Raw genomic sequence first — 24770 nt, 5'->3', positions numbered from 1 at the left:
TTAATTCAAGGCACTGTAGCTTTCTGTCCAGGAGACACAACAAAAAACAACCAAAAAGAAAATGACTTCTATATTCCTCTTCTGGTAAAAGGAAGATGGAGCAAAAAATATATGACTTCTACTGACAATTATGTATACATAATATAATAAATATTATTGAGATTTCAATAGATCATCAACAAGATCATATAAAACTATATATTTTGTTTCTTCTACATATTAAAGCTTATTCTAAAGCTAGATAATTATGATATATATATTTATAGGTTTACATCAACATTTCCCCTATCACTATGTGACTAATTATAAAGGTTTAATTTGCAAAGTGAATTTTCACATGGCAAGGAAAATTAAACACATGATTATACTCAACTCTATTAGCCCTGATGAAGAGCTACTTTGCAACCCCCAAAATGTGTTGGATTGTGATCTCAAAAGTATATTAGATATACAGCATCCACCCCTGCTGGCTTTATTAAAACGAAATAGAGTTAGAGAGGGAGTGACAGGGACACACACAGCAAAAAAAAAAAAGGAGGTTTTAGCCCTTGACTATTCTACGTAAAACTAAAGACTAAAAGTTTTATACGTCAAGATCAAGCAAAAAAGGGTGGAGCTGATCCACTATCTATACAACATAGTTAATTTGATCTTGCACAGCAAAACAAGATCATCCAAGATGTACAAACAATTGAGTACGCCTCTTAGATTGCACAAGGAATCTTTTAACAGCCAGATCATTAGGACTTAATTGAACGTTAAACTTACAACACTTATCAGACATTTGCAACAGTAATGGCATGGAAAAAAAATTAAGACTACAAATTTTCCTGGGTACATGAATGCATACCTGCATAAAAGCAAATACCATGTGCATGTTTAACTTTTTGAATAATTATTTCAATAAACATTGGGATTATCATGGCATCTATCAGTATTGTAGAACTTAATAACATGTGTGAACATCCTAAAATAGAGGTTGGCAAGCTCTTGAATTCTAGATGCACAAAGGTTCCTGAGCAGCAATGCCACTTGGAAGTAAAATTAATAGGTTCAGCCTCACTGCCATTAAATACCAATACAGCCTGGGCATACAGCAAGAGTGCCACATTTATACAGAGGCTAAACACACAGGTAGCTTACTTCATGACAGCTAACCTTTAAAGGGTCAGTTTAAAAGTAACATTATAGTTAGAGGTGGTGCTTGGTAGCCAGAGTCAGCCCCTGAATAGTTATGCAGCTTGGATACTCCTGCCAATAATTTCAAATTATTTTCTGCCCACATCCATGTTGTTGATCGTCCCACTAATCTCTGCATATTCCAGCATCTTCTCTTGAATTCTCCATAAAATAAAAAGAAAGTCTACAATGGAAAGGGAAGGTTTGCCAGGCTGCTACAGGCAACTCAGACACTTCCATACATGAGGGTGCTACAATATGGTTTTGAGCAAGTACTAAAATCTTCTGAATAACAGAGAAGTGGGAAAAACAGTGAGGCACCTTACCTTCAGGTAGCAGTGTGCATAGCAGTGGTGCAGTAGGTTATCTGAGGGCTGGCTCAGGCTGCTTACTGTCTGAACTAATTGCTCTGCATACATTGGCACCGAATGCTCAAAGTTGATTTTGTCAGCAAGCATTCTGATGGCAGGCAGAGGTCGTATTGGCTGAAAACTTGTTGTGCTTAAAGTACCTGCGGAATGCTTAAAAGAAAAAACACACACTTAATTCATCCTGTTAAATGCACCACTGGGTAAGTAAAAAAGCAGGCTGCCAAAACTAATACCACATTTCTCAAACGTTTTAAAGTGTACCTGTTACCTGCACACAGGGAAGTTATTTTGCACATTAATCTGATTAGAGAAATAGAAAGCAATACCATTACTGAGCCAAGACAGGTCCTTTTGCCAAAAGCAATGTTGCTAGTTCTAATGAGCAATAACAAAATATCTATGGGGGGGGGGGGGGGGTCAATAAAGCAAAGATGACACTTTTCTTGCAGCATGGCCTCTTTTAGAGCTTTTTTTCCTAGTGGTAGGAGCCCTTTAACATCGCCTGCGCTTTATTTGTAAAAGTTTTGCCCTCGTTTTAGTACCAGTACGGACAAGTGCACCAGATTCAGGCAGTTAAAGTGGAGTTCCACCCAAAAGTGGAACTTCTGCTCTTTTGCTTCCCCCCCCCCCCTCCAGTGTCACATTTGGCACCTTTCAGGGGGGAGGGGGGAGGGGGGAACGGGCACCTGTTTTTGACAGGTACCCTTTCCCACCTCCGGGATACGGCACCGCGTCGCCATCCATTGGAAGTTTGGCCCACTCCTCCTTCCCCCGCCACCAAGCAAATAGGAATCCGCACTTCACGTAAGCGCAGTAGTGACCCACCCGTGAAGCCGCAAGGCTTGACTGCTGGGTTCCCTTGCCAGTAATGGTGGCGGCAGCACCCGACAGCCAATGAAAACATCAGCTGCAGTGCCGACATCGCTGGACTTCAGGACAGGTAAGTGTCCTAATATTAAAAGTCAGCAGCTACAGTATGTGTAGCTGCTGACTTTTCATTTTTCTGGAAGGGAAGGTGGAACTCCGCTTTAAGCAACTTTTAAAATCTGTTGCTATAGCTCAACTGATTCGCAAAGAATTACCACAGGATCGCAGATAAGTAAACTGACAATATTGAAGACCAATCAATGCTCCTAGCTGGGCATATGTGCTGGAAAGTGGTCATTAATGTGGTTTCAAAACTAAAATATTTTTTTTTTACCTTAATGCATTAACTGCATTAAGGTAAAAATCTGCCCACTACCTAATCAACCCACCCCCATCCCTAGACACTTACCTGACAGTCACCGATCCAGTGCAGTCCCCGTAGCCATAGGCTTATGCTGCTGTCAATAAAACTCATGTAAAGAGGAAGCAGAGGGGTGGCTTACTAGAACTGTGTGTTTCTATGAACACACACCCTGGCTCAGGAGCGCACCCACACGGGTGCCCCCTTGGCACCCGGCTTGCTGAGGGGGCACCCAGTGGAAGGAGAGATGGACAGCAATGGCGGGGGACTGAAAAAAGGGGAGGTAAGCAACTACTTCGTGAAATATTGTTTTGCACAGAGCTGGTAAGTATAACATCATGTTTATTTTAATTTAAAAAGAAAAAAAAATCTTTACTATGACTTAATTGCTTCCCACACAGGGTTCGTGGGTTTCTACGACATTGTTAGCCGCTTTCAGAAGCAAAGGAACTAAAAGTGCACTGAGAATAGCGTTGTCAAAGCACGGACATTCAAGCCTTAGTGCGGCCCCATCCATGCAACAGATTTATCTGTTCATGACGCTCAGTATAAATTGCCCAGTATCTGGGAAATGGGTACAGGTTATGGGGCATATGGGTTGGAGAGGTCTAGACAAAATAGGTATATATTCAATTAAATAATAAACGTTTTCCATTCTTTACAGCAGTGCCTGCACTAATGGTTAAAGTGATACTAAAGTCTAAGTTTTTTTTTTTTTTTTTTATACAAATAAACATTTTATACTTACCTGCTCTGTACAGCTGGTTTTGCACAGAGCAGCCCAGATCTTCCTGGTTCCCTCTTCGGCTCTCCAGGTCCATCCCATCTGTTGAGTGCCCCCACAGCAAGCAGCTATGGGGGTACCAGAGCCTAACCACAGCTCCCTGTGTCCAGTAGAACACAGAGTGGTGGCCCACCCCCTCCCTCTCCTCATTGGCTCACTGACGAATTGACAGCAGCGGGAGACAATGGCGCCACGCAGCAGTCTCAACCAATGGGGAAGGAGAGCCCCGGAAAGCCGAGACACTCCTACAACATCGCTGGATCAAGATGGGCTCAGGCAAGTATTAGTGGGGCTGAGGGGGGCTGCTGCACACAGAAGGCTTTTTATTCGATGCATTATATGCCTTAAGATAAAAAACCTTCTGACTTTACAACCACTTAAAACTATAGTCTTGAGCAGGAGAGTATATATTTCAAACGACTTCATTTTTTTTATAACCGATGGTTTTGCAGGTCAACATTGTATTCTGGAGACGCCACACATAAATGCACATGGAGGATTTACTTTCTGGCTCCCTGCTGCCCTCACTGCCTCCTAAATATTGTAAGACTCTGAGCAGGAAGTGCTAAATGAAAAAGCAATTCTTATATCTCCCACATAATTAGCAGACCCTATGTGGACAGAGAACATGTTTAACTTCAATATATTTGGAAGACTAAAGTTAGGTTTAAGGAAAAAAATACTATGGGATGATAGAGGAAAAGAAAAGTTACTGCAAGAGAATTAACCTGAAGAAACCTTTTTTTGAGTATGCCCAGAAGCAGAGGAAGATGGATATGAATTATGTCGTTCTGCTTCATGGCTTGTCAGGCTTAATGAACCTGTCTACATGCCATGTAAGATATGAATAAAACTAGAGTGGTAAGGAAGAATTTGGGATGAATAATTACATGAAAGTCTTTATCAGAAACCTTGTAAGAGACACAAGTTAACTTTATATTAGTGATCGAGCAATATAGTTTATTTAGTGCCGATACCGATATTTTGATCATCGGATATCGGTATCGGCCGATATTTAAAAAGAAAAAAAAATATTTTTTATTTTTCACAGGTACTATTGTGGAGGGATCTGGGGGTCTAAAAGACCCCAAACCCCTCCTCTGCACTTAAAAGCATTCAAAACGCCAAGTTTGGCTGTTTTGAATGCTCGCATTTTTTTTTTTTTTTGCCATGTCATGACATCACTTCCAGGTTTTTTACATGGAGACCCGATCAGAGCCGAATGCGGCTTTGATCGGGTCTTCTCTTTGGCGGGAGTGCAGGTAGGATGCCCGGCTCTCTCAGTGAAACGGGAGACCTGGGCGAGCCGCGGAAGGCAGCGGGAGGGGGGGAGACCATCCCTCCCGCTCCTTGTAATGACAGCCAAGTGGCTTCTCAGCCGCATTGGTTGTCATTACAAAACATCCGACCGTCAGCTATGGATGCCGGTACTGGGGTGATGCCTCTAGTTGCAGGCATCACTCTGGTACAAGTACTTTCCCGAAATATTGGCAACCTCAGGGGCCGATTACGATTATCGCTCAATCCCTACTTTATTTACCTCTGTGGAATTTGGAAAAATTGAATTGCCAGTAGGGATGCACCGAATAATCGGCGGCCGAACATTATTCGGCCGAAAATAGAAAAAATAGCACTTTCGGTGTTCGGCCGAATAAGTCAAAAGGCCGAATAATTTTGTGCCGAATAATAGGGCTGAACGATAGTCGATATGATATTGACTATCGCTCTGTGGCCGTAGGCGATATTCATATCGCCGAGGTCACGATATTTACAGGGGGAAGGGACTCGGAGGAGGACAGGAGGACTCACAGACTTCCGTGTTAGGCAGGGGAAGCCGAGACACTTCAGCGGTGAGCATACATACATTACTCACTCGTGTACTGCAGCACGCCCCACACATTCAGTGAGTCTTACTCTAGTCCCTAGTTTTTTCAATGGCACATTCAGGAAGCCAATCACGCCGTGATTAGCTGCACAGCGAACCAATCACGCGTGCCTGCACACCTGATTGGTTCCGCTGTGCCGCTACTCACGGCGTGATTGGCTTCCTGAATGTGCCATTGAAAAAACTAGGGAGGAGAGTAAGACTCACTGAATGTGTGGGGCGGGCTGCAGTGCACGAGTGAGTAATGTATGTATGCGGCTGTGCTCCTTTCCAGGCTCCTACTACTACCACTATGAGAGACTGTCTGTCACTGTATAATCTGATCGAGTCCACACTGACACTGACTGACTGTCACTGAGTAATTGATGTTACCACATTAACCCTGACCTGCCCAGTGCCCTGTATCTGCAATTAAAATTTACAAGGCTGCCTGCATGCTTCCTGATTTCCATTCCCAGCATCGTTCCCAATCCCTACAGTGTCACTAACATTAACCCTATGGTACAAGGCTGCAGTGTGCACTGAATCCCATTCCCTACAGTAACATTTAGGGAGAGAGACATGAGAGGACAAGAGAGAGAGAGAGACATGAGAGGACAAGAGAGAGAGAGAGTGAGAGGACAAGAGAGAGAGAGAGAGACACGAGAGGACAAGAGAGAGGACAAAAAATTGGCAAAATAAATGGAAAAAATGCAAAACACCGCGTTCGGTATTCGGCCTTCGGCCAAACATTTTATTATTATTCGGCTTCGGCTTCGGCCAAAAATTTCATTTCGGTGCATCCCTAATTGCCAGTATAAATGATACTGAAGATAGTTTCTCAAATTTTACTACAAACCCTGACCAGTAAAATTGGGTATAATGTAATGAAAAAATATCTTGCATGTTGCAGTTCTGGATGCATTAATCCCTTCCCATATACAATACGTATCAACGTTCCCCAGCATCATGTCTTATGGTGCAGGTGGGTTAATTAAAACACTTTCCCATTTAAAGCTAACCAATGACACTTTGCTTGACTGTTAGTGGTGATTGACAGCTTTGGTGCCAGGTAACGAGCAGAATCAATCAAAATAGTTCCAAATCAAATACTCACTATGTTATTAAGATGGGAAAATTAGTCATAGATTTATGTGGACTGGCGCATACTGATGGGGCTAAATTTGGTCTGGGTCAATGGTTACTAAAGAGTTAACCCACAGTTTCCCAAAAAAGTAATCTAAATGTAGTGAAAGAAAGGCATGGGATGCTTTGAATATAACCCCAGTGTCACTTACAGTATCTCACAAAAGTGAGTACACCCCTCACATTTTTGTAAATATATTACTTTACATTGTAGCAAAGAGTAATTTCTTCAGTGTTGTCACATGAAAGGATAATAAAACATTTACAAAAATGTGAGGGGTGTACTCACTTTTGTGAGATACTGTAAGTAGGATTCAACAGAGCATATAAGTTAAAAACCACAATTTTATTAAATACAGTTTTAAACCATATAGAAACTATAATGGACAGTGTCAGACAAGTGTTCTTTCGATAAGGTCTACGCATTTCGCAGATATACTGCATCTTCAGGACCCGCAAAGGTTTTGTTTGTTCAGAGAGCTTGTTTACAATTATAAAAACAAATCTACAGAGAAAAAAAGATAGAAAAAGCCGTAAAAAATTAGATAAGTTATTGCAATGACATAGTGCATAGGTACAAGGCCAATCACATTTTACATGATTTAAATGGATATATTAGTACCAGTCTAAAAGATAAAGCATCTGAACAAGATATACATTATTTCATATAGGTTTATACATTCCTCATGATACAATAGGAAAGAAAGAAAAGCACAAGCCATGTCTGCCAATGTTGTAATATTTTACCCCAGGAAGGATAAGGGCAAAATGCAGAGATGTGAAGGGGAAAGTCAGTAGCTTTCTATGCCTGCCGGCCTACGGGAGGATATCATAAAAAAAAATTAAGGTCGTTGTTTCCAAGAGTTTACTTCCTCTTTAATACAAACCTGATAGTTTGAAATTTATGGCCCTAGCATGCATACATCCGGCCCCAAGATTTTGATCGCAGGATCTTGCAAACCAAGACCCGATGGATGCCCTAATTACTCGAATAGTTATATCTCCTTTTTAACCCCAGGTTAAACCTTCACCTTTGCAAATTGTATATTCTGCACACACTGTTGTTGATATTGGTCCTTTGGTGTGATAAATGATGTGTTATATGTCCCTTTCATGTTAAATGATATAATTCATAGTTGTAACAAATTCGGTACACATTCCTCATTGTATGATGATGTGATATTTCCAAAATGATTTCTTTTTAATTGTTCTATTTTAATTTATTTTTAAACCAGCAAAGACCATTTCTATCCATCTTGCAAAGATGGGGAGGGTTTGGCTGTTCTTGACCTGCTGGCCTATGTCCTCCCCCTGCATGTTTGCTGCCCTGATTGTTTTTGTGCGCATCTTATGTGCGGGTGGGCCTGATAGCCCTGGCCTGACTCAGATTTTGGTGGAGTGGCCAAGGGTCTATGTGGACGTGCATCCTGGTCTGGATGCCATTTTGTACACCCAGTTTCAAATGGGGATGTGTCCTTTTCCCTGTACATTAGCACACCGCCGCCATCTTGGTACACCCGGTGGCCATTTATAATCGATTTCTTGATGCACTTCCGGGTTTGTGTCACTTACAGTTGCACACTTCCGGTTGGGATGCCATCTTACTACACCCCTGAGAGTCATTCCTGGGGTAGGAAAGCTTACAACTTTGGCAGATAGAGCTTGTGCTTTTATTTCTTTCCTATTATATCATGAGGAATGTATAAACCTATATGAAATAAAGTATATCTTTTACATATACTTTTTCTTTTTGGTTGGTATGAATATATCCATTTATATCATGTAAAATGAGATTGGCCTTGTACCTATGCAATATGTCCATGCAATAACTTTTCTTGTTCATGGCTTTTTCTATCTTTTTTCTTTGTAGATTTGTTTTTATAATTGTAAACAAGCTCTCTGAATATACAAAACCTTTGCGGGTCCTGAAGAAGCTGTATATCCCCAAAACACATAGACCTTGTCAAAAGGACACAGACTGCTTGTCTTTGTGATGTATCTAATGTCCATTAGGGTTTCTATATGGGTTTAAAATGTATTTAATACAATTGTGTTTTTTTGTAACTTGTATGCTCTGTTGAAACATACATAAGTGACACTAGGGGTATTTTAAGTCCCAAAGCCTCCCTTACCTTTCTTTCACCATATATATGTGGATGATACCCTGAGCCACTCCCTCAGTGCTTTCTTTTTTGAATCTATACTCCATTCCACACTCAATTTCTCATTAAAATTATCAACTAAATGGAGACATTGAAAACTGCACCACTTTTCATCCCTTAACCTCCTTGGCGGTAATCCTGAGTGTAGCTCGGGGTTAGTCTTCATTACCAAAACGGTAACCCCGAGCCACACTTGGGGTTACCCTGTAGAGAAACTTACCTTGTTCCTACGATCCCCTGATGTCCTCCCGTTGTGTCCTCAGACCAATGCCGGCATCCATCTTCCGGGTTCCCTCCCCTGCAAGCGCCATGACGCAGGGAGGGCGAACCCGGCAGGAAATTAAAAAAAAGTAAACAAAACATGATACATTGTATTCTGTTTGGATTACATTACTGTATCAAACCATTGCACCTCAGTTTTGTCCCTAGTGCTTTGTCAAGTGCCCTGCCTGCACTTTTATGGTTTTATTCCTTTTATTTTTATTATCATTTATTAGTTTATCAGTGTATTTATTATTTTAATTTATTAATAATTTTTATTCACTTTTACTGTTTTTTTCCTAAGAATTACAAGCCTAGAATATAAAACAACAGATTACCATGCAAAACAATGTACCGCTTTGACATTCAAAAAACTGACATAATCTGACCGCCAGGGAGGTTAAACACCTTTTGCAAACTGAATGATATTGTGCATGTCAGTTGCAACCAGTGTGAAGTCATGAGTCAGGACACTATCTATAATAATGCAGTTTCACCTTAGCTAACCCTCCTAATTAAAATTACATTTCTATCTGTAGTTTTAGGATCCAATGTAATAAATAACACCAAATCAATGTGTTTCTCTTCTCTGCACATAGCTCCTAAATTGCTGATCCACCCTACAAATGACCCTTGCCTCACCACATCTTCCATTACCATTACTCTTTCGAATTTTCTCAAGCTGCACCCACCAAGTAGAAGACCTCACCTCACTCCAATAGACTTTGCCTTACTCCTCAAACTCTTTATCATTGCCTAAAAATTATACCTACAGGGATGCATTCAGATAAATTGAACTTTTTTTGTGAACTGCAAGCAATTTTAGCAACCCTTCCCTAATATTTCCAGATGTTCAATATAGCATATGACCTCACTGTACCTGCTATGGAAGTATTCTTGCATACTAGTTCAAATCATGAGAGTTCCCTAGGGTAACAATATATTTGAACTGCAACCCACTGATGATACCCAGCTGGAAAAGAGTTATATACTCCGTGATTCAAATTAGCAACTATGTAAGCTGAAGACATTCCACTTCGCATTTTCAGGTAATACATGACAATAACTAGCCAATATTGAGCAGGTTTCCATCACCACTACAAACTCAAGGAATGCAGCCATGTTCTCAAGTGAAAGGATACAGATTGCACAGACTATGAAAATTACTGCGTTTTATTGCAAATTACATAATCGTGATGAAATACAGATTCTCAGTGTCAAGCAGCTGCTGCCGCAAATAGGTCTGTAATTATCTTCTTACGTCAAACTCACAACTACTGAACAAGAGTCATTTTATGACCCTGGCTCTAGAGTTTTTGGGAGAAAAATAATTAGATGCAATTAGGGGAAAAGTGAATCCAAAATGCATCTATTAAACTATTGAATACAGTGTCTGCCAAGTCTCTTACATATAGTGCTGCATGTTGCTTTTCTTTCTCCTTATTTCACCTAATGGAATTATATTAAAGAAAATTAGCTCCCATTATAAAAGATGAAAAGAGTATTTTTATACTAGATGAAACTTTAGTAAAAATATGGACCTATTTAAATAATGCATGCAGACAGAACACAACACACCATGAAATAAACACTGGCAAACTCCAACTTTGGCAGAAACATTATTGACCTGTGGCTTATATGTGGTGGACCTACAAAGCCTAATGTATGTTGGGTTCTGTAGTTTCACAAAAGATTTATAGAATAAATACACTTGCTTTACAAAGATAAAGTGCATACCTTATGCCCCATTATAATAGACAGCAAATGCCCAAGCAGGTTGAATTCAGCCATGGTGACTGTGATTGAACACTTCAGCAATGTGACGCAGGTTAGTCGTGTTGGAATGTATTCCTCCAGTGCTGCCACCTCTTCTGGACTAGGTAAAGTCTTACATTCTTCAAGTGAAGCTGAAGAAAAGCATAGTAGTGTTGTTGACAGGGAATATAAAATCAAATTCTGCTTGTTTTTTTTGCAAATAAGTCCCTTAAAACAATTGCACATCCCACTTGAATGTAGTCTATATTGCACAATTGTCTTATTTCCTTCTTGTATTTACTTTAAAGTAGAACTCCGGCCTTCCATTTAAAAAAATAAAAATAACACGCAGTAGCACTTTATTGTAAGTGTATAACTATTGTTATTTTTTTCACTTAGTCCCCCTGCAAAGCCTCAGTATTAACAGATAACCCTGATGGAAGTCCACCTCATGCAGCTTCCAGTGATGGGGTAACAATGCTGATGCACTGCCTATAAGTTCAAAGAAAATTTATCACTCATGTAGGCTGCTTGTATTACAGTAAGAAAAGTTAAAAGGGGTGTGGCTATCCAAATCATCACTAACGGATCCCAAGGCTGTATCTTGTCAATTAGCCAATACCTAGCACTGCCCACTACTTTCTGGATTGGCAGCACTGCTTCGGCTGCTGAAACCCTTCCATTGTGAGCCCCAGTGTCTCTGAGGGGTAGTGTGTGAGTTACAAATGAAAGAAGGTCTTTCTCGCTCAGAGGAGGTAAGGAAGTACTTCTAAATTATGTGTACCACATAGTAACTAGATCTGGGATCTCTTCAGACTGTCACAAAGGAGCCTTTAGGTTTGTTGTTTTAGGGCTTTTCTGCAGAAAAGGCAGGTTTGATGCTCATCATACATAAGCACCCAGAATCTACATTTTAAGACATACCTGGGACCCAAAAACAGCAATTACAACATGCAGCTGTATGCCGATATACAAACTGTCTGCATTCGTTGCATACATCTGTGTCTGTGCCTTACACAAATACCAGTCCATGTCCACACCAGCATACAGCCCCATCTGGTAATTGCTGTTTACAGAGATTCTGTATGCTCATGCACCGTATACAACTCCCTGCCCCTGTTGAACCACTGTGCATGAGTCCTTTTAGGACTGTCTATAAGACACAGAACAAACAAACATTGACTTAGACATTAGCAGTGAGAAAATACATTGCTGTATGGTAAAGTTATGACTATTTGTCCATAGAGGCACATGCCCTAACACACTGTCTGTATGACCTGCATTGCAGTCCTACTGAATCCAGGCACTTATGGTCAGGATTTCCTCACACAGCTTCATATTCTGTTGTCAAAGGAGCAGGCCTTTAATGGACCAATGGAAGAGTTATAATGAACCCAATAAGACAGAAAACAGGAAGCTGCTACCACTGAATTCCTTTTAAAGGCATAGGCTTTACACTACAATTTCAAACTTGGCTTTACCATCTGGGAAAATTTGCAGGATAATTTGGAGTTTACAGACTTCACTGGGTGAATGCATTTACTCCAGGCCAGGGAATCATCACGTAGCAAAGCTAAGATCATGGCAGCCCAGTTCTTAAACCTTTAAAAATGTGTCACCAATAACCATTCCCAAACCAGTTTAAGAGGATGCAATAGGAGCAAACTGATAACCGATCCTTTTGAGATGTCACTCCATAAAGATGGACAAGCATATTTCTGTACAGCAGTTTTAGTGTCCTATTGTTGAAAATGTTATACCTCCAAAAATTTGGACCAATATGAATAAATCAAGTCTGTTGAAAAACAAAAGGAAAATACCAGGGCGGGAACAGCTGTAAGCCTCATATTCATGATCGAAGGAGCATGCCACCATCTTCAAGATCCTATGCACTGAGCTGCTGTCAAGCCTTAAGTCAATGGGGCCAATCACAACCCTCTTTATGGACATCTCTTTTACATTGCTGATCTCTTCTGACTTTAATGTCGGGAATTCTTGCTGGCTTACAGATCCTTTGGAAAAGACAAAAAAAAAAAAAAAATGAAGGCCAGAAACCCATGGTTACTGCATTGTTCAGATACGGTTTTTCTCCCTATTCAGGTTAAAAACTACGCCTTTTTTTTTTAAACTAAAGTAAGACATTTTATATATTTTAAGCTTTCATTTATCAAAAGAAAACTTGGTAAAGCGAATTCTGCATTATAAAAGAATCTTCATATTTTATAAGAAAACATAACAGATTGCATCTGGAGGAATATTTTACTTGAAGAACTCTTTAAATGCAAGAGGCCAACAGAAAGCAAAGTGGAACAAAAAAAATCCAAGATTAAGGGCAGTTGACCATGGGTCATCATGAAATCTGTACCAAGAAAACGGATTAAAAAAGGATTAAACTTTCCCACAAATATTTATCTAGACAACCTGCACTGCAGCATGTTTTCAGAGTACACAGTAAAAAGATGATCTTCGTATATAAGCAGAAAAATCAGTATTTCAGGGGCTCAATCTGTATTATTTAACCCAGTTTCATTTTTTAATTAACGGTACCTAGGTATTCACAGAGCAGTACCTGGCTTTGAAAGCCCAGTCCTACAGAAAGCATTGGGGTTGATTTGCTAAAACTGGAAGGGCAAAATCTGGTGCAGCTCTTCATAGAGACCAATTTTTTTTTATTTTTTTTGTCAAAGCTTAATTGAACAAGCTGAAGTTAAAAGCTGATTGGCTACCATGTACAGCTGAACCAGATTTTGCACTCTCCACTTTTAGTAAACCAATCTCATTGGGTAAAACAGAGCTGAACTGGCAGTTAAGACAGCTACGTCTTGCAGATTAGCTTGGGAGAGCTTCTGTACCAAAGTTCTTTTCTGTGTATCAGGAGTGCTGACAGCGACTACTGTACAAAGAAAGCATGCAATTGGAAAAAAAAATAATTATTTGTGAACAGATGGTAATCATACCACTTTCTACACAGAAAAAAGGAACAAACCTGTCACCAGCTTTATACATTGCACCATTAGCTAAGTCAAGAAACATATTGTGATATACAATGGTGGAACATTGCTGTGACTGAACAAAGGACTATTTTTTGTCATCCATTGTTCTCAGTGAGAGGACTACCTGTTTTGACCAGGCAATGAGTCCTGTCAAAATATTTGGGAAGTTTATAAAATCTGTAAAAGTTCTGCCTTGAAAGTGTGAATGGGGGAATTCAATAATTTTTTTTTTTTTTAACCTGCTGGTTGAACAAAAGAAAATGAATCATGTATGACCTACCTTACACCAGCAAGTAAACATCTAAGGTAATATGGCGGACAGACAGCCAAGAACCAGGTGGCTCTTTGGGAAGTGTTTATTTCTGAACAGAGGACAAACAAAAATGAAATAAACTTGTACCTTTGCCACTAGTACACTCCATTGTGTACAGGTAATCCATGTACAATGCCCCAAACCTCTGCATTCCGGCTATCTCGGTGTATGCCTCCTATCAACAAAAAAAAAAGCAAACAGCTCTAACTCAGACACAAGAGAAGTCCCCGATTATAGCAGCACAGACAAAGTATTTGAGATGTAGGCATGTTTGAGTTTGAGTTTGAACACAAAAAAAAAAAACCTAATCTCTACAAAAGAACTGTTATCCAAAGCACTTAACTTTTCAAGACAGGTAATGAAACGTCTATAGCCCTTTGTACAAAAGACAAGTCCCATCACACAAATAACGGTTGGTTAATAAATACCTTTAATTGGATGCATGTGTTTTGCTTTTAATATTGTGCCTGCATACATGACAGGTAGAAAAGCAACTTTAATTCTACTTTTTTCAGGTGAAGCTTTCATTATATGCCTAAACGTTGGACAAACTATCTAGGTGAATGACTGCTAGTTTGTGTAAGGATAGAGATATATATATATATATATATATATATATATATATATATATATATATATATATATATATATATATATAAAAAATGTAGCACTGCCCCCTAGAGGACTGCTGAAGAGTGATACTTTTGGATTCCCCTGGGTTACCTGTAGCAACGGTTTGCAGAAATATCAATACTTTAAGTTCTCGGCTCAGCCAATGATCAGTCTAGGGATTGTTATTTTATTTATATTGGGATGGGAGAAGGGATGAGTGGGATACTCCAACTGTTGACTATTCACATTTCAGAGGCCTTCTAACTTAAAAATGCGGCAAGGCCGCTACTTTATCCTGCCACTTGAATGAAGATGAGGTAAGTGTTCCTATTTGTGTTTCTCTTCAGGGTACTCCGCCAGTACCCCCTTTCCATGTGCTAGCTGACACCCGTCTACTGACTCAACACTCCGGAGTGGTCCACTTCCAGGGCAGACCCCTGGGCAAGATCCTCTGTACTCACAATACTGTTTTTCCAGAGTCTCGCACTGCTCCAACTCCTCCAGTCAGCCCTCCTGGACCTCTGGGTTCAGCCTCACTCCAATGGCTCACCAGGCCGAATGCCTGTGACCATCACCAACTGCAGCAGAAGAGGAGGCAGCCACCACCCTCCTTCTGGGACTTTGCTTTCCGCCAAAAGAACCTAATGTGCCTGTGGCTTTTTATACCCTGCCCCATAATGCACCAAGACCAACTGTCTGTGCCAATCCCTGGGGCAGTACCAAAAGCCTGTGTGTCATTTGTTCGGTTTCCTCCAACATCCTATGTGCCTCCCCATTGGATCAGCTGGGGACACTCCCTAAGACCAAATGAATCACACACTGGGCACGCTAAGCAGACCTGACTACATACACACACACACACACACATATAAAGCCTGTCAGCCACCCAATTCCTTAAAGCCGGGTTCACACATATGCAAATTGGATGCAGGTTTTTCCCACATCTAATTTCCATGGCAGAATGTGACTGGCTCTCCATGTAGCCGGTTCACACAGCTCTAGGACAGCCGCGGTCTGTATTACAGAACGGTCCTGTGCATCTTTTGGTCTGATTTAGGTGCAAATTCAGGCAAAAATTCTGACACGATTCGCACCCAAGTCATTAAACATGGACGCACCAGACACCATGCTGTGAGCCTGGGCCACAGCATATGTGAACGGAGCCTAAGGTGGTTGTAAAGGCAAAAGGTTTTTAATCTTAATGCATTCTATGCATGAAGAAAAAAAAGCATCTATGTGCAGTAGCCCCCCTCAGCCCCCCAATTACCTGCGCCCATCTGGATACAGAAATGTTGTATGAGTGACTCTGCTGTCCAGGACTCTCCCTCCTGATTTGTTGAGACACAGTAACAGGTGCCATTGGTCCCCATTTCTGTCAATTAATGTCTGAATGGACACACAGAGCTGCGGCTTGGCTCGGGTGCCCCCGCAGCAAGCTGCTTGCTGTGGGGGGGGGGGGACTCAGCAGGTGGTAGGGGCCAGGAGCGCTGAAGAGGGACCCTAAAAGAGAAGGATCTGGGCTGATCTGTGCAAAACCACTATGCAGAGCAGGTAAGTATAACATGTTTCTTATTCTTTTTTTTTTTTTTTTTAAGAAGACGTTAGTATCACTTTAAGACTGGCTCAATTTTCACACTTTTTTATTGCTTTGGGCAGGTGCATTGTTATGTGTTTACATATACTGCCATTCCTACCAAACACAATTTTAATGCATGTCGGTCAACTTTTTTTTGACCGACGAATATCAGCAGACTGCATGTATGTGAAATAGCATCACTAAAAACAATGGCAAACCTCTGCACATGTGTCGATATGAATATGGAAACTATTTTGGTAGATGCCCCTTGGAATTACCCTAAAAGGAACAACGATCTATCATTTGTATTTACCTAGCACCAACACTTCACATCCTATACTGTATATATCTGCTTTTTGGATTTAAATGTGGCCATTACTTCCCCTTAGCATTTCATACATAAACAGGCCCCAATCAAGAACGAAAAAGTAACAAGGAGGAGCCATTTCCAATGCATGTGTCCAAAACAACAAAAGCAACATGGCAAGCAAGACCTCAGATCAGTGCAGCAGGGAAAAGAGGAATCACCAAAGCAAAGAAGATGTGGAAGAAGGGAGAAAACGCCCCCTACTTCTGAAAGTATTTTTTTTTAAACTAGAGTTCTACTTTAAGTTGGAAATAATGTTGAACTGAAAAGCAAATAATTTAGCAAGCAACACAGCTCACAGATATATGTTGTTCAATTGTACATTTAGAGTTCCCTAGAAAAAAACATAACCTGGGCTTCAGACTCAGAAGCAAGTCAAATTTATTATGCTTGTACAATGCTCTGACTTGCTTTTGTTTGACTTGGTTCTGATTCACTTATGAGCCTCTCCCAAGTTGTTTCTACATTTGTACAGACTAATAAGGGGAATAAAACAGTTTAGACAAATGCTTTTCTGAAGCCAAAAAATATATTATATATATATATATATATATATATATATATATATATATATATATATATATATATATATGATCAGATGATGAATTAAGGGGAATATTGCTTCCATGTGCACTGGTCTGTGTGTACAATGCACAAATCTAGGTCTGCCCACATTTTTTTAAATTAAACAAGGCAGACGTCGTCTATGTAAGACAAGACAAATGACACAAAATATTACAGGAATTAAAATGTTGTAATTGTTCTGTCAAAATCAAAACATTACATTTATTCTGTATATATACTGTCCGATCTATCTATACGAACATACACACACTGCATATACATACATACATACATATACACAAATAGGAATTTTGACATTCAACAGCAAAAAGGTTTTAAAATGAAAGGGAGAACGGAAAAGAATAATTTTGGTTTACCACACATTTTAGCGGAGTGGGTTCCCACCACATTCCGCTTGAGTCTGGAACCGTCATAACCCTGCCATGTTCAATTTGGCCAAGGCTGATGGGCGTTAGGGAAAAATTACCATGCTGAAAATGAGACCATTCTTTTTCCATGGAGTTGCACAGACACAAAACGACAGGATAGTTATGATCAGAGACATCAAATAGACATGAACACAGAACTCTGACCGTGGATAAAGCAATTTTCAATGAAATTACACACACAGGCCCTGCCAGGTAGGATGCCCCCATTTGCACTCGGAGTAATGTGACAACATGGAAAGCAAAAGGAAAAGGTTTTCTTAGGGATCAATTGTGGTCATGATTCCTCTCCGCTTGAGTTTGTGGTAGACACGCTATTAGGAATGAAGTTCATTGTTCATGCCCGTATGTCTATGTATGGTGAAGGCTCTTACTTGTATTGTCTGAATGGTTTAAAAGACGAAAACAAAGTTGTGTTGTTCATATATTGCACCATTTTCAGTATGCAGTAATATTGATAGGTTAAGAAAAATTACATCCTGCTTGCTAAAGATTGTAAGGATTTTAGTGGGCACCTCATGGCCCAGGACTCTGCTCTGTTGGATGCCTGATATCTATGAAATATGTGCAACTTTTAGGACTTTTGTGGTCTGGTGCAATAAGTGCTGTTACATCTATATACTACAAGAGACAAAAAATGCAACCGCACAATTTTTCCATTGCGTACAAAGCACAGTAGTGTTGTTGGAGGTGTGATCATTTAGAGTATTGAGAAGCAGCAACACATACTGTAGTTGTAAAGACCACCTTAACCGATTGCCGACTGCCGCACGACTATTTACGTCGGCAGTCAGCCCCTCACAGGCAGAGCGACGTAGGGCTACCTAGCTAGCCTGTAAGGGTTTTGGGAGCGAGCGCGCGCCGCCGGATGCGCGCTCCCGCTCGGTCACGGACCCCTCCCCCCCCCCCCCCGCGCATGTGCCCGGCGGACCCGATGTCCGCCGGGCACTCGCGATCGTCCGTGACAGCGGGAGAAAGGCAAGCGCCTAGTGTAAACAAAGCCGCCTGTCATTCTCCCCTGTGTATGAATGGTGATCAAAACGGTTCTACTATGTAGGACCGTTGATCACTGTTCTTACACATCAAGCCACAGACAATCACAGTTAGAAACACGCCCCTAGGACACACTTAACCCCTCCCTCTCCAATACAGTTAACTCCTTCACTGCCAGTAACAGTAACAGTGCATATGTATAGCACTGATTACTGTAGTAATGTCACTGGTAACCCCAAAAGTGTCAAATGTCAGTCAAGGGTCCGATCTGTTCGCCCCAATGTCGCAGTCCCGAAAAAAAAAAACGCAGATCGCCGCCATTACGCGTTAAAAAAAAAAAAACAACAAAAATGACAAAAATCTTTCCCTTTGTTAGTAAACGCAATAACTTTTGCGCAAACCAATCAAAATACGCTTTTTGCGATTTTTTTTACTAAACATATGGTAAAAAAAAAAATTGGCCTGAAATGTTAAAAAATTTTAATTTTTATATTTTTTGGGGGGGAATTTCATATAAAAAATGTGAAAAATATTGTTATTTTTGCAAAATTGACGCTCTTTTTTTGTTTATAGCGCATGATCAAAAAATCGAACAGGTGATCAAATACCACCAAAGGAAAGCTCTGTTTGTGGGGGAAAAAAAGAAAGCCAAACTTGTTTTGGTACAGCGTCGCACGATCACGCAATTGTCCGTTAAAGTCACGCAGTGCCGAATCGCAAAATAGGCCCTGGTCAGGAAGGGGGTAAAATCTTCCGGGGCTTAAGTGGTTAAAGGGAATTTTTTTTTTTTTTTTTTTTATATATGTACATAGGGTAGTTATATTTACTTAAATTTTTTTATTACTACTATCTACTAGCAGTGTAGAACATTGATAGTACATTTCTGCTCCTCTTAACCCAAAGTCCCTGAGTTTGCTCAGATGAATATGGATGAGTGCAGTAAGCCATTAGTATGCTATATCCAGGCCAAACAAATGCGCGCATACATTCCTAAAATCCAATGTCCACAGCTCCGAGATAAACTCCGCTTTTCGCAAATACTACTCAGATCTCTCCATTTGAGTGGGTTTGAAATAAATAGAGAACGCTGGGAAGATATCCATTTTCTAGATTGACATTCTACCAAGTCAGAATGTCAATCTAGAAAATGGATATCTTCCCAGCGTTCTCTATTTATTTCAAACCCACTCAAATGGAGTGCCCTACTTAAATGCATGACTGTTTTTTTGTTGATTGTAATAAATTGTGATTTTCCACAGAAAAAAACACTGATGACAATCCCAATGACCTCTCTCCCCTGGATAATACCCAAAGTATGCTCACTAACACACTCTTCTCATCTTAAAAGTTCCTTTTCTTAAGGTATGCAACTCAAATTATAGGCAAAAAGTTCTGATTAGTGGCTTATCAGCCACTAATCAGAGCTATCAGTTTGTTCAGCAGAGTCTGTAGAACAGTTCTGCTGAAGTGACCATGAGCTTAAAGCAGAAGCAGGAATGTCTGGTCCGTACAGTATATGGACCTGGCCAGCTGGAAGCAGTGCAATGGCAGCAAAAGGGTTAAACTGAGAAAATGTTTCATTTCAAAAAGTAATTTTGAAACTGATGGCAGCAACGCACTTCAAAAAAGTCTAGCCAGGGCTATGTTTATCATGGTGTAGCATCTCCTCTGCTTTTTACAACACTCTGTAAATGTCTGAGAACAGAGGAGACCATTTGGAGTTTTGGGAGAGGAATATTGTCCCATTTTTGCCTGATATAGGATTTTCACTGCTCAACAATCCTTTGTCGAATTTTGCGTTTCAAGATGAGCCAAATATTTGTAATTGGTAAAAGTTCTGGACTGTAGGCAGGCCAGTTAAGCACCCGGAGTCTTCTACTACAAAGTTTTGCTGTTGTCATAGATAGTTATGCGGTTTAGCATTGTCCTGCTCAAATATACAAGGCCTTTCCTGAAAAAAAAAAATGGATGGGAGCATATGCTGCCCAAAGAAATGGATACATCTTTCAGCATTATTGGTGCTTTTCCAGATAAGCAAGATACCCACTAATGTACCTTCATACCATCAGAGATGCAGACTTTTGAACTGAGCACTGATAACAAGCTGGAAGGTCTCTCTCCTATTTAGTTTGGAGGACACGGCTCCTACGGTTGCCAAAAAGAATGTCAACTTTTGATTTTGACAGAACAGTCTCCCACTTTGTAACAGATCATTTTTGAAAGAGCCTCGGACCAGAGAAGATGACGGCGTTTCTGAATCATGTTCAGATATTGCTTTAACTTGCATTTTTGGATGGCACAATGAACTGTGTCCACAGACAGTGATCTTTGCATGTATTCCTGAGCACATGTAGTGGTGTTCATCACAGAATCATGCCTGTTTTTCATGCAATACCGTCTAAAGGCCTAAAGATCATGGGCATTCAATATTGCATTTAGATGCAGGTGGTGTGTGCCCAATGCATTAGGTTAACAGAAGAGGTTAGGCTCAGTAGTTGAGAAGGGGCTGGGAAGTGTAAACATTGACTGAAATGTTAAAGTCACCAAGGATGATGTCATCAATAATCAATAACCAGTTGTTTTTGTTATAGATTATATTGACCAGGCAATGCACTGACATCTTTGCTGCCATTGTGCTATAGGCTGGGTGTTCAGTGTGCCCCTGTGCCTTTAAGAAGGGGTGGGCTCCCTTCAGATATATCTGCCCTACACCTGTCCATTAAATGCATGTGCTTCCGTTGTTGGAGACTCACAGAATTTAGAGTTAGGACCACAGATAAGGGGGTGCCTTGACGGGGCTCTGTGGCTTACGCATGTATTTGCAAATGTGTGCAACTAAACCCCTGTTTTTAACACGTACTGTTGGACAGGTCAATTTGGTTGGTCGGTAAGGAGAGCTTGGAAATCTTTTTGTCTTGTTATATGCATTGCCCTTCCAATGCTCCTTGCTGCAGAGACCAGTTACAGGTGTGGACAGTAACCAGTTGTTTTTGTTATAGATTATATTGACCAGGCAACGCAGTGACATCTTTGCTGCCATTGTGCTATAGGCTGGGTGTCCAGTGTGCCCCTGTGCCTTTAAGAAGGGGTGGGCTCCCTTCAGGTATATCTGTCCTACACCTGTCCATTAAATGCATGTGCTTCCGTTGTTGGAGACTCACAGAATTTAGAGTTAGGACCACAGATAAGGGGGTGCCTTGACGGGGCTCTGTGGCTTACGCATGTATTTGCAAATGTGTGCCACTAAACCCCTGTTTTTAACACGTACTGTTGGACAGGTCAATTCGGTTGGTCATAGTTTGGTCGGTAAGGAGAGCTTAGAAATCTTTTTGTCTTGTGTTATCTCATCAATAATCATCTGGTGTCTAGGTGTAACCCAACATTAACTCCTTTTGAGCATAGCTGTAAAAAAAACTACAGCAGGCGTATCAAATTCAGAAGAAGCATAATGGAGTGGTATTACCAACTGAAATTTAAAGAATATCCTAAATTACTAAGCTACTAAATTAGTAGCATTATTGTGTAGTTTTAATGCACTGTAGAATAGCTGGAGTCTCATTGAAATGGAATTCTAAAACTACTAAAATCCATAAAGGAGGAGCAAAAGCACCACATGTGGCCCAGATCTGCAAAAACACTTTTTTTTAAACTTTTGTGACTCCTGCACCCTCCCCCCCCCCCCCCCAAAAAAAGGTCAGGATCACGAGTTATCTAAAAGTGCAAACAAGGACAACTATCACATGCGATTTTACATTTGGGGTTCAGAATTTTTGACTGCACACCTATACAGTTCACCCCTTTGCGGGTCTGCTGCATTGCATAAGTATACTGACCTTATGGGAAGAAGATTCTAATATAAATTCTGCTCGAATTCCATTATTTTCTGGGCTTCTGTAGTCAAACAGCGAGTTAGTAAGATAGGTGTTCCCTTTGCTGCTTAAACTCTCCCCACAGGTAAAAAAACAGGCCTCCTACAAAAAGAAAAACAACATATAACTGTATTGCAATTGTACTGTCCCCCCCGCTCTGCACAAACTGTTAGCGCTATATAATTCCTGTATATTAATAATAATATTATCATACATAATACTTATAGTAAATAATGCTATCCAATCACATATTAATTAGACAATGTGCAGAACACCAGTGTTATTGGTTACTTTAGTAAACTTTTTTTTTTTTTTTAATCCTCGAGGTAATTTTATATGATGTCACACTGGTCAAGACAAATGTAATTTAGATGGTTATATAAGTCAATTACCGCCTGTCAAATCACATATAACTTATTGTTTGCATTAGATAAAGAAGGTAGAATTAGTGCCACCTTATATCAAAAAGAGACTGCAGAGATTTCTATCCTGCATGCTGGCAGTTGTCCTCTCCAACATCTAATTAACAATATCCTCACAGAAGAATAATTATGTACCAGGTGCAATTGTATAATAACAGATGAAAAAAAATCAGGTATTTTAGAGCTACCCTAAAACCGGTGGAACACTACCTTTAGGTTTAATGAAGGACTCCAGTCAAGAATAGGAGTTTGCAAATATACACTAAAAGCGAAGGGCTATTTACATAATCTTTTTGGATAGAAAAATACTAAGCTATAGGCAGGAAATAATACTGGTTTCTTCTTCCTGGGTTCCGGAAATATAATAATATATTATTATATAATCTAATATCACTGCAATCAACCCAAATACATTTCAAATAACCCTTCCTCAAATTCCTTCCTTGATCAGTAGAGATTACTCTCATTTGTTCAGGATGGTCTCAGTTGTTCAGAATGGTCTGAAAGCTTTAAGGCAAAACGTTACTCAATTAACATTGACTATTTTTAATCCTTATGCTGCTAGAATTAGGAAATAGATATTTCCTATTTACTTTTTTTACGTTTAATTTTTAAAATGTCTTCAGTTACTTTCTAGTTTCCAGGAAAAGGCGAATTATGTCATACAGACTTCAGAAGGTGAGGAGGGGTTTTCTCAGCTAAATACACCCCCCTGCCTGCATGTTTTAGCTAAGTGCAGATGAATTCCAGGCAGTAATTACTCCATGAATCATCTGCTCTTACTCAAGATGGCCAAAGCTAGAAAAGATATGGGGGGAGGTTCAAAGTAATTTCTCAGCAAAATAAAGCATGGGGACATGGATATGTGGAAGAGTGAGTTTGCTTTAAATATTAAAAATGAATTACATAGCATATTTGGTTTGTGGTGCTCAAGAGCAGTGTAGTTCCACTTTAATGCTAGTCACAACTATAATGACCAAACTATTTCTTCATATACCCAACCAGAGACTTGATCATGTGAAATTTAAAGTGGTTATAAACCTCGCACATGAAATATTAACAAAGCATATCCTTCCATAGTGTGTACTTGTCTCAATCCAGAGCACTAAAGTGTTACTAAACCCAGGAGCCTGCATTCACTATATCTGGTCTCCCATAGTACACAGAACATAGAAATGCAATTCATTTAGTAAATATAAAAACTGCTAAATACCTTTACTCATCAGCAGTATATAGCAGTTTTGTGACTTCTATCAGTGTCTGGTTAAAAATTGTAGCAGGAGTTTTCATTCTACTGTGACTGTCCTATGAGGTTTGCAGGACCCCTGACCCTCTGTCTGGACAGTGTTGATTGGCCCTGTGCTGATCACATGCACCCTCCCAAGAATAAAAAAAAACTCTCTAACAATACACACCAAACTGAACATGTGCAGAGTGACTCCAAAGGCCCTGTCTTATTAGGAGATGGACTGAGGACAGTGGAAGAAGGGGAGGATCAAAAACAACAGTATCAAACAGCCTTTTTACACAATGGGAATGATTAACCCCTTAGTACCCCACCGTGAGTATATAACAAGCGTGATTTACTGCATATACAGACTGATTTTACTGTAGTGGGTTTAGTAACACTCTTAAAATTCAGTCTGCTGCTTTGTTCCTTCGCTATAAGCATGGGTCATGTCTGATGAGATTTCTTGACACCAAGAGAAAAATGGTGACAGGGGAGGGCACAGTCTGTGATTGACAGCCTCAGCTCTGTTCCTGTAGGCTGTGTGAAGAGGGGTGTGTCCCTTCCCTCAAAAAAGCTCTCAGAGCTTATTGTGTATCACAAAAAACTTTGGGATACAGACATTTGAAAGATACAT

The 24770-nt window shown here is 40.2% G+C and overlaps 1 protein-coding gene and 1 long non-coding RNA gene across 4 annotated transcripts in view; one reads left to right on the top strand and one right to left on the bottom strand.

The window, feature by feature from the left end:
- Positions 1-24770, top strand: part of LOC309555764 — a 1250709-nt gene that overhangs the window by 850654 nt on the left and 375285 nt on the right. The window lies entirely within an intron of this gene.
- The window catches only part of VPS13B (vacuolar protein sorting 13 homolog B), a 1502642-nt gene that overhangs the window by 1276120 nt on the left and 201752 nt on the right, over positions 1-24770 (bottom strand). For all 3 annotated transcript variants that reach the window (XM_082257852.1, XM_082257851.1, XM_082257853.1), the window contains exons 11-15: positions 22448-22585; positions 14144-14231; positions 12571-12762; positions 10733-10902; positions 1506-1700 (exon numbers count right to left, since the gene is read on the bottom strand). In XM_082257852.1, the coding sequence (XP_082113978.1) occupies positions 1506-1700; positions 10733-10902; positions 12571-12762; positions 14144-14231; positions 22448-22585 (783 nt within the window). The remainder of the gene's footprint in view (positions 1-1505; positions 1701-10732; positions 10903-12570; positions 12763-14143; positions 14232-22447; positions 22586-24770) is intronic.

The sequence above is a fragment of the Pelophylax lessonae genome (assembly GCF_965119305.1).
Source record: "Pelophylax lessonae genome assembly, chromosome: 5".
Lineage (NCBI taxonomy): Eukaryota > Metazoa > Chordata > Amphibia > Anura > Ranidae > Pelophylax > Pelophylax lessonae.
The sequence above is the reverse complement of the archived record's forward strand: the minus strand, read 5'-3'. Positions and strand labels throughout refer to the sequence as shown.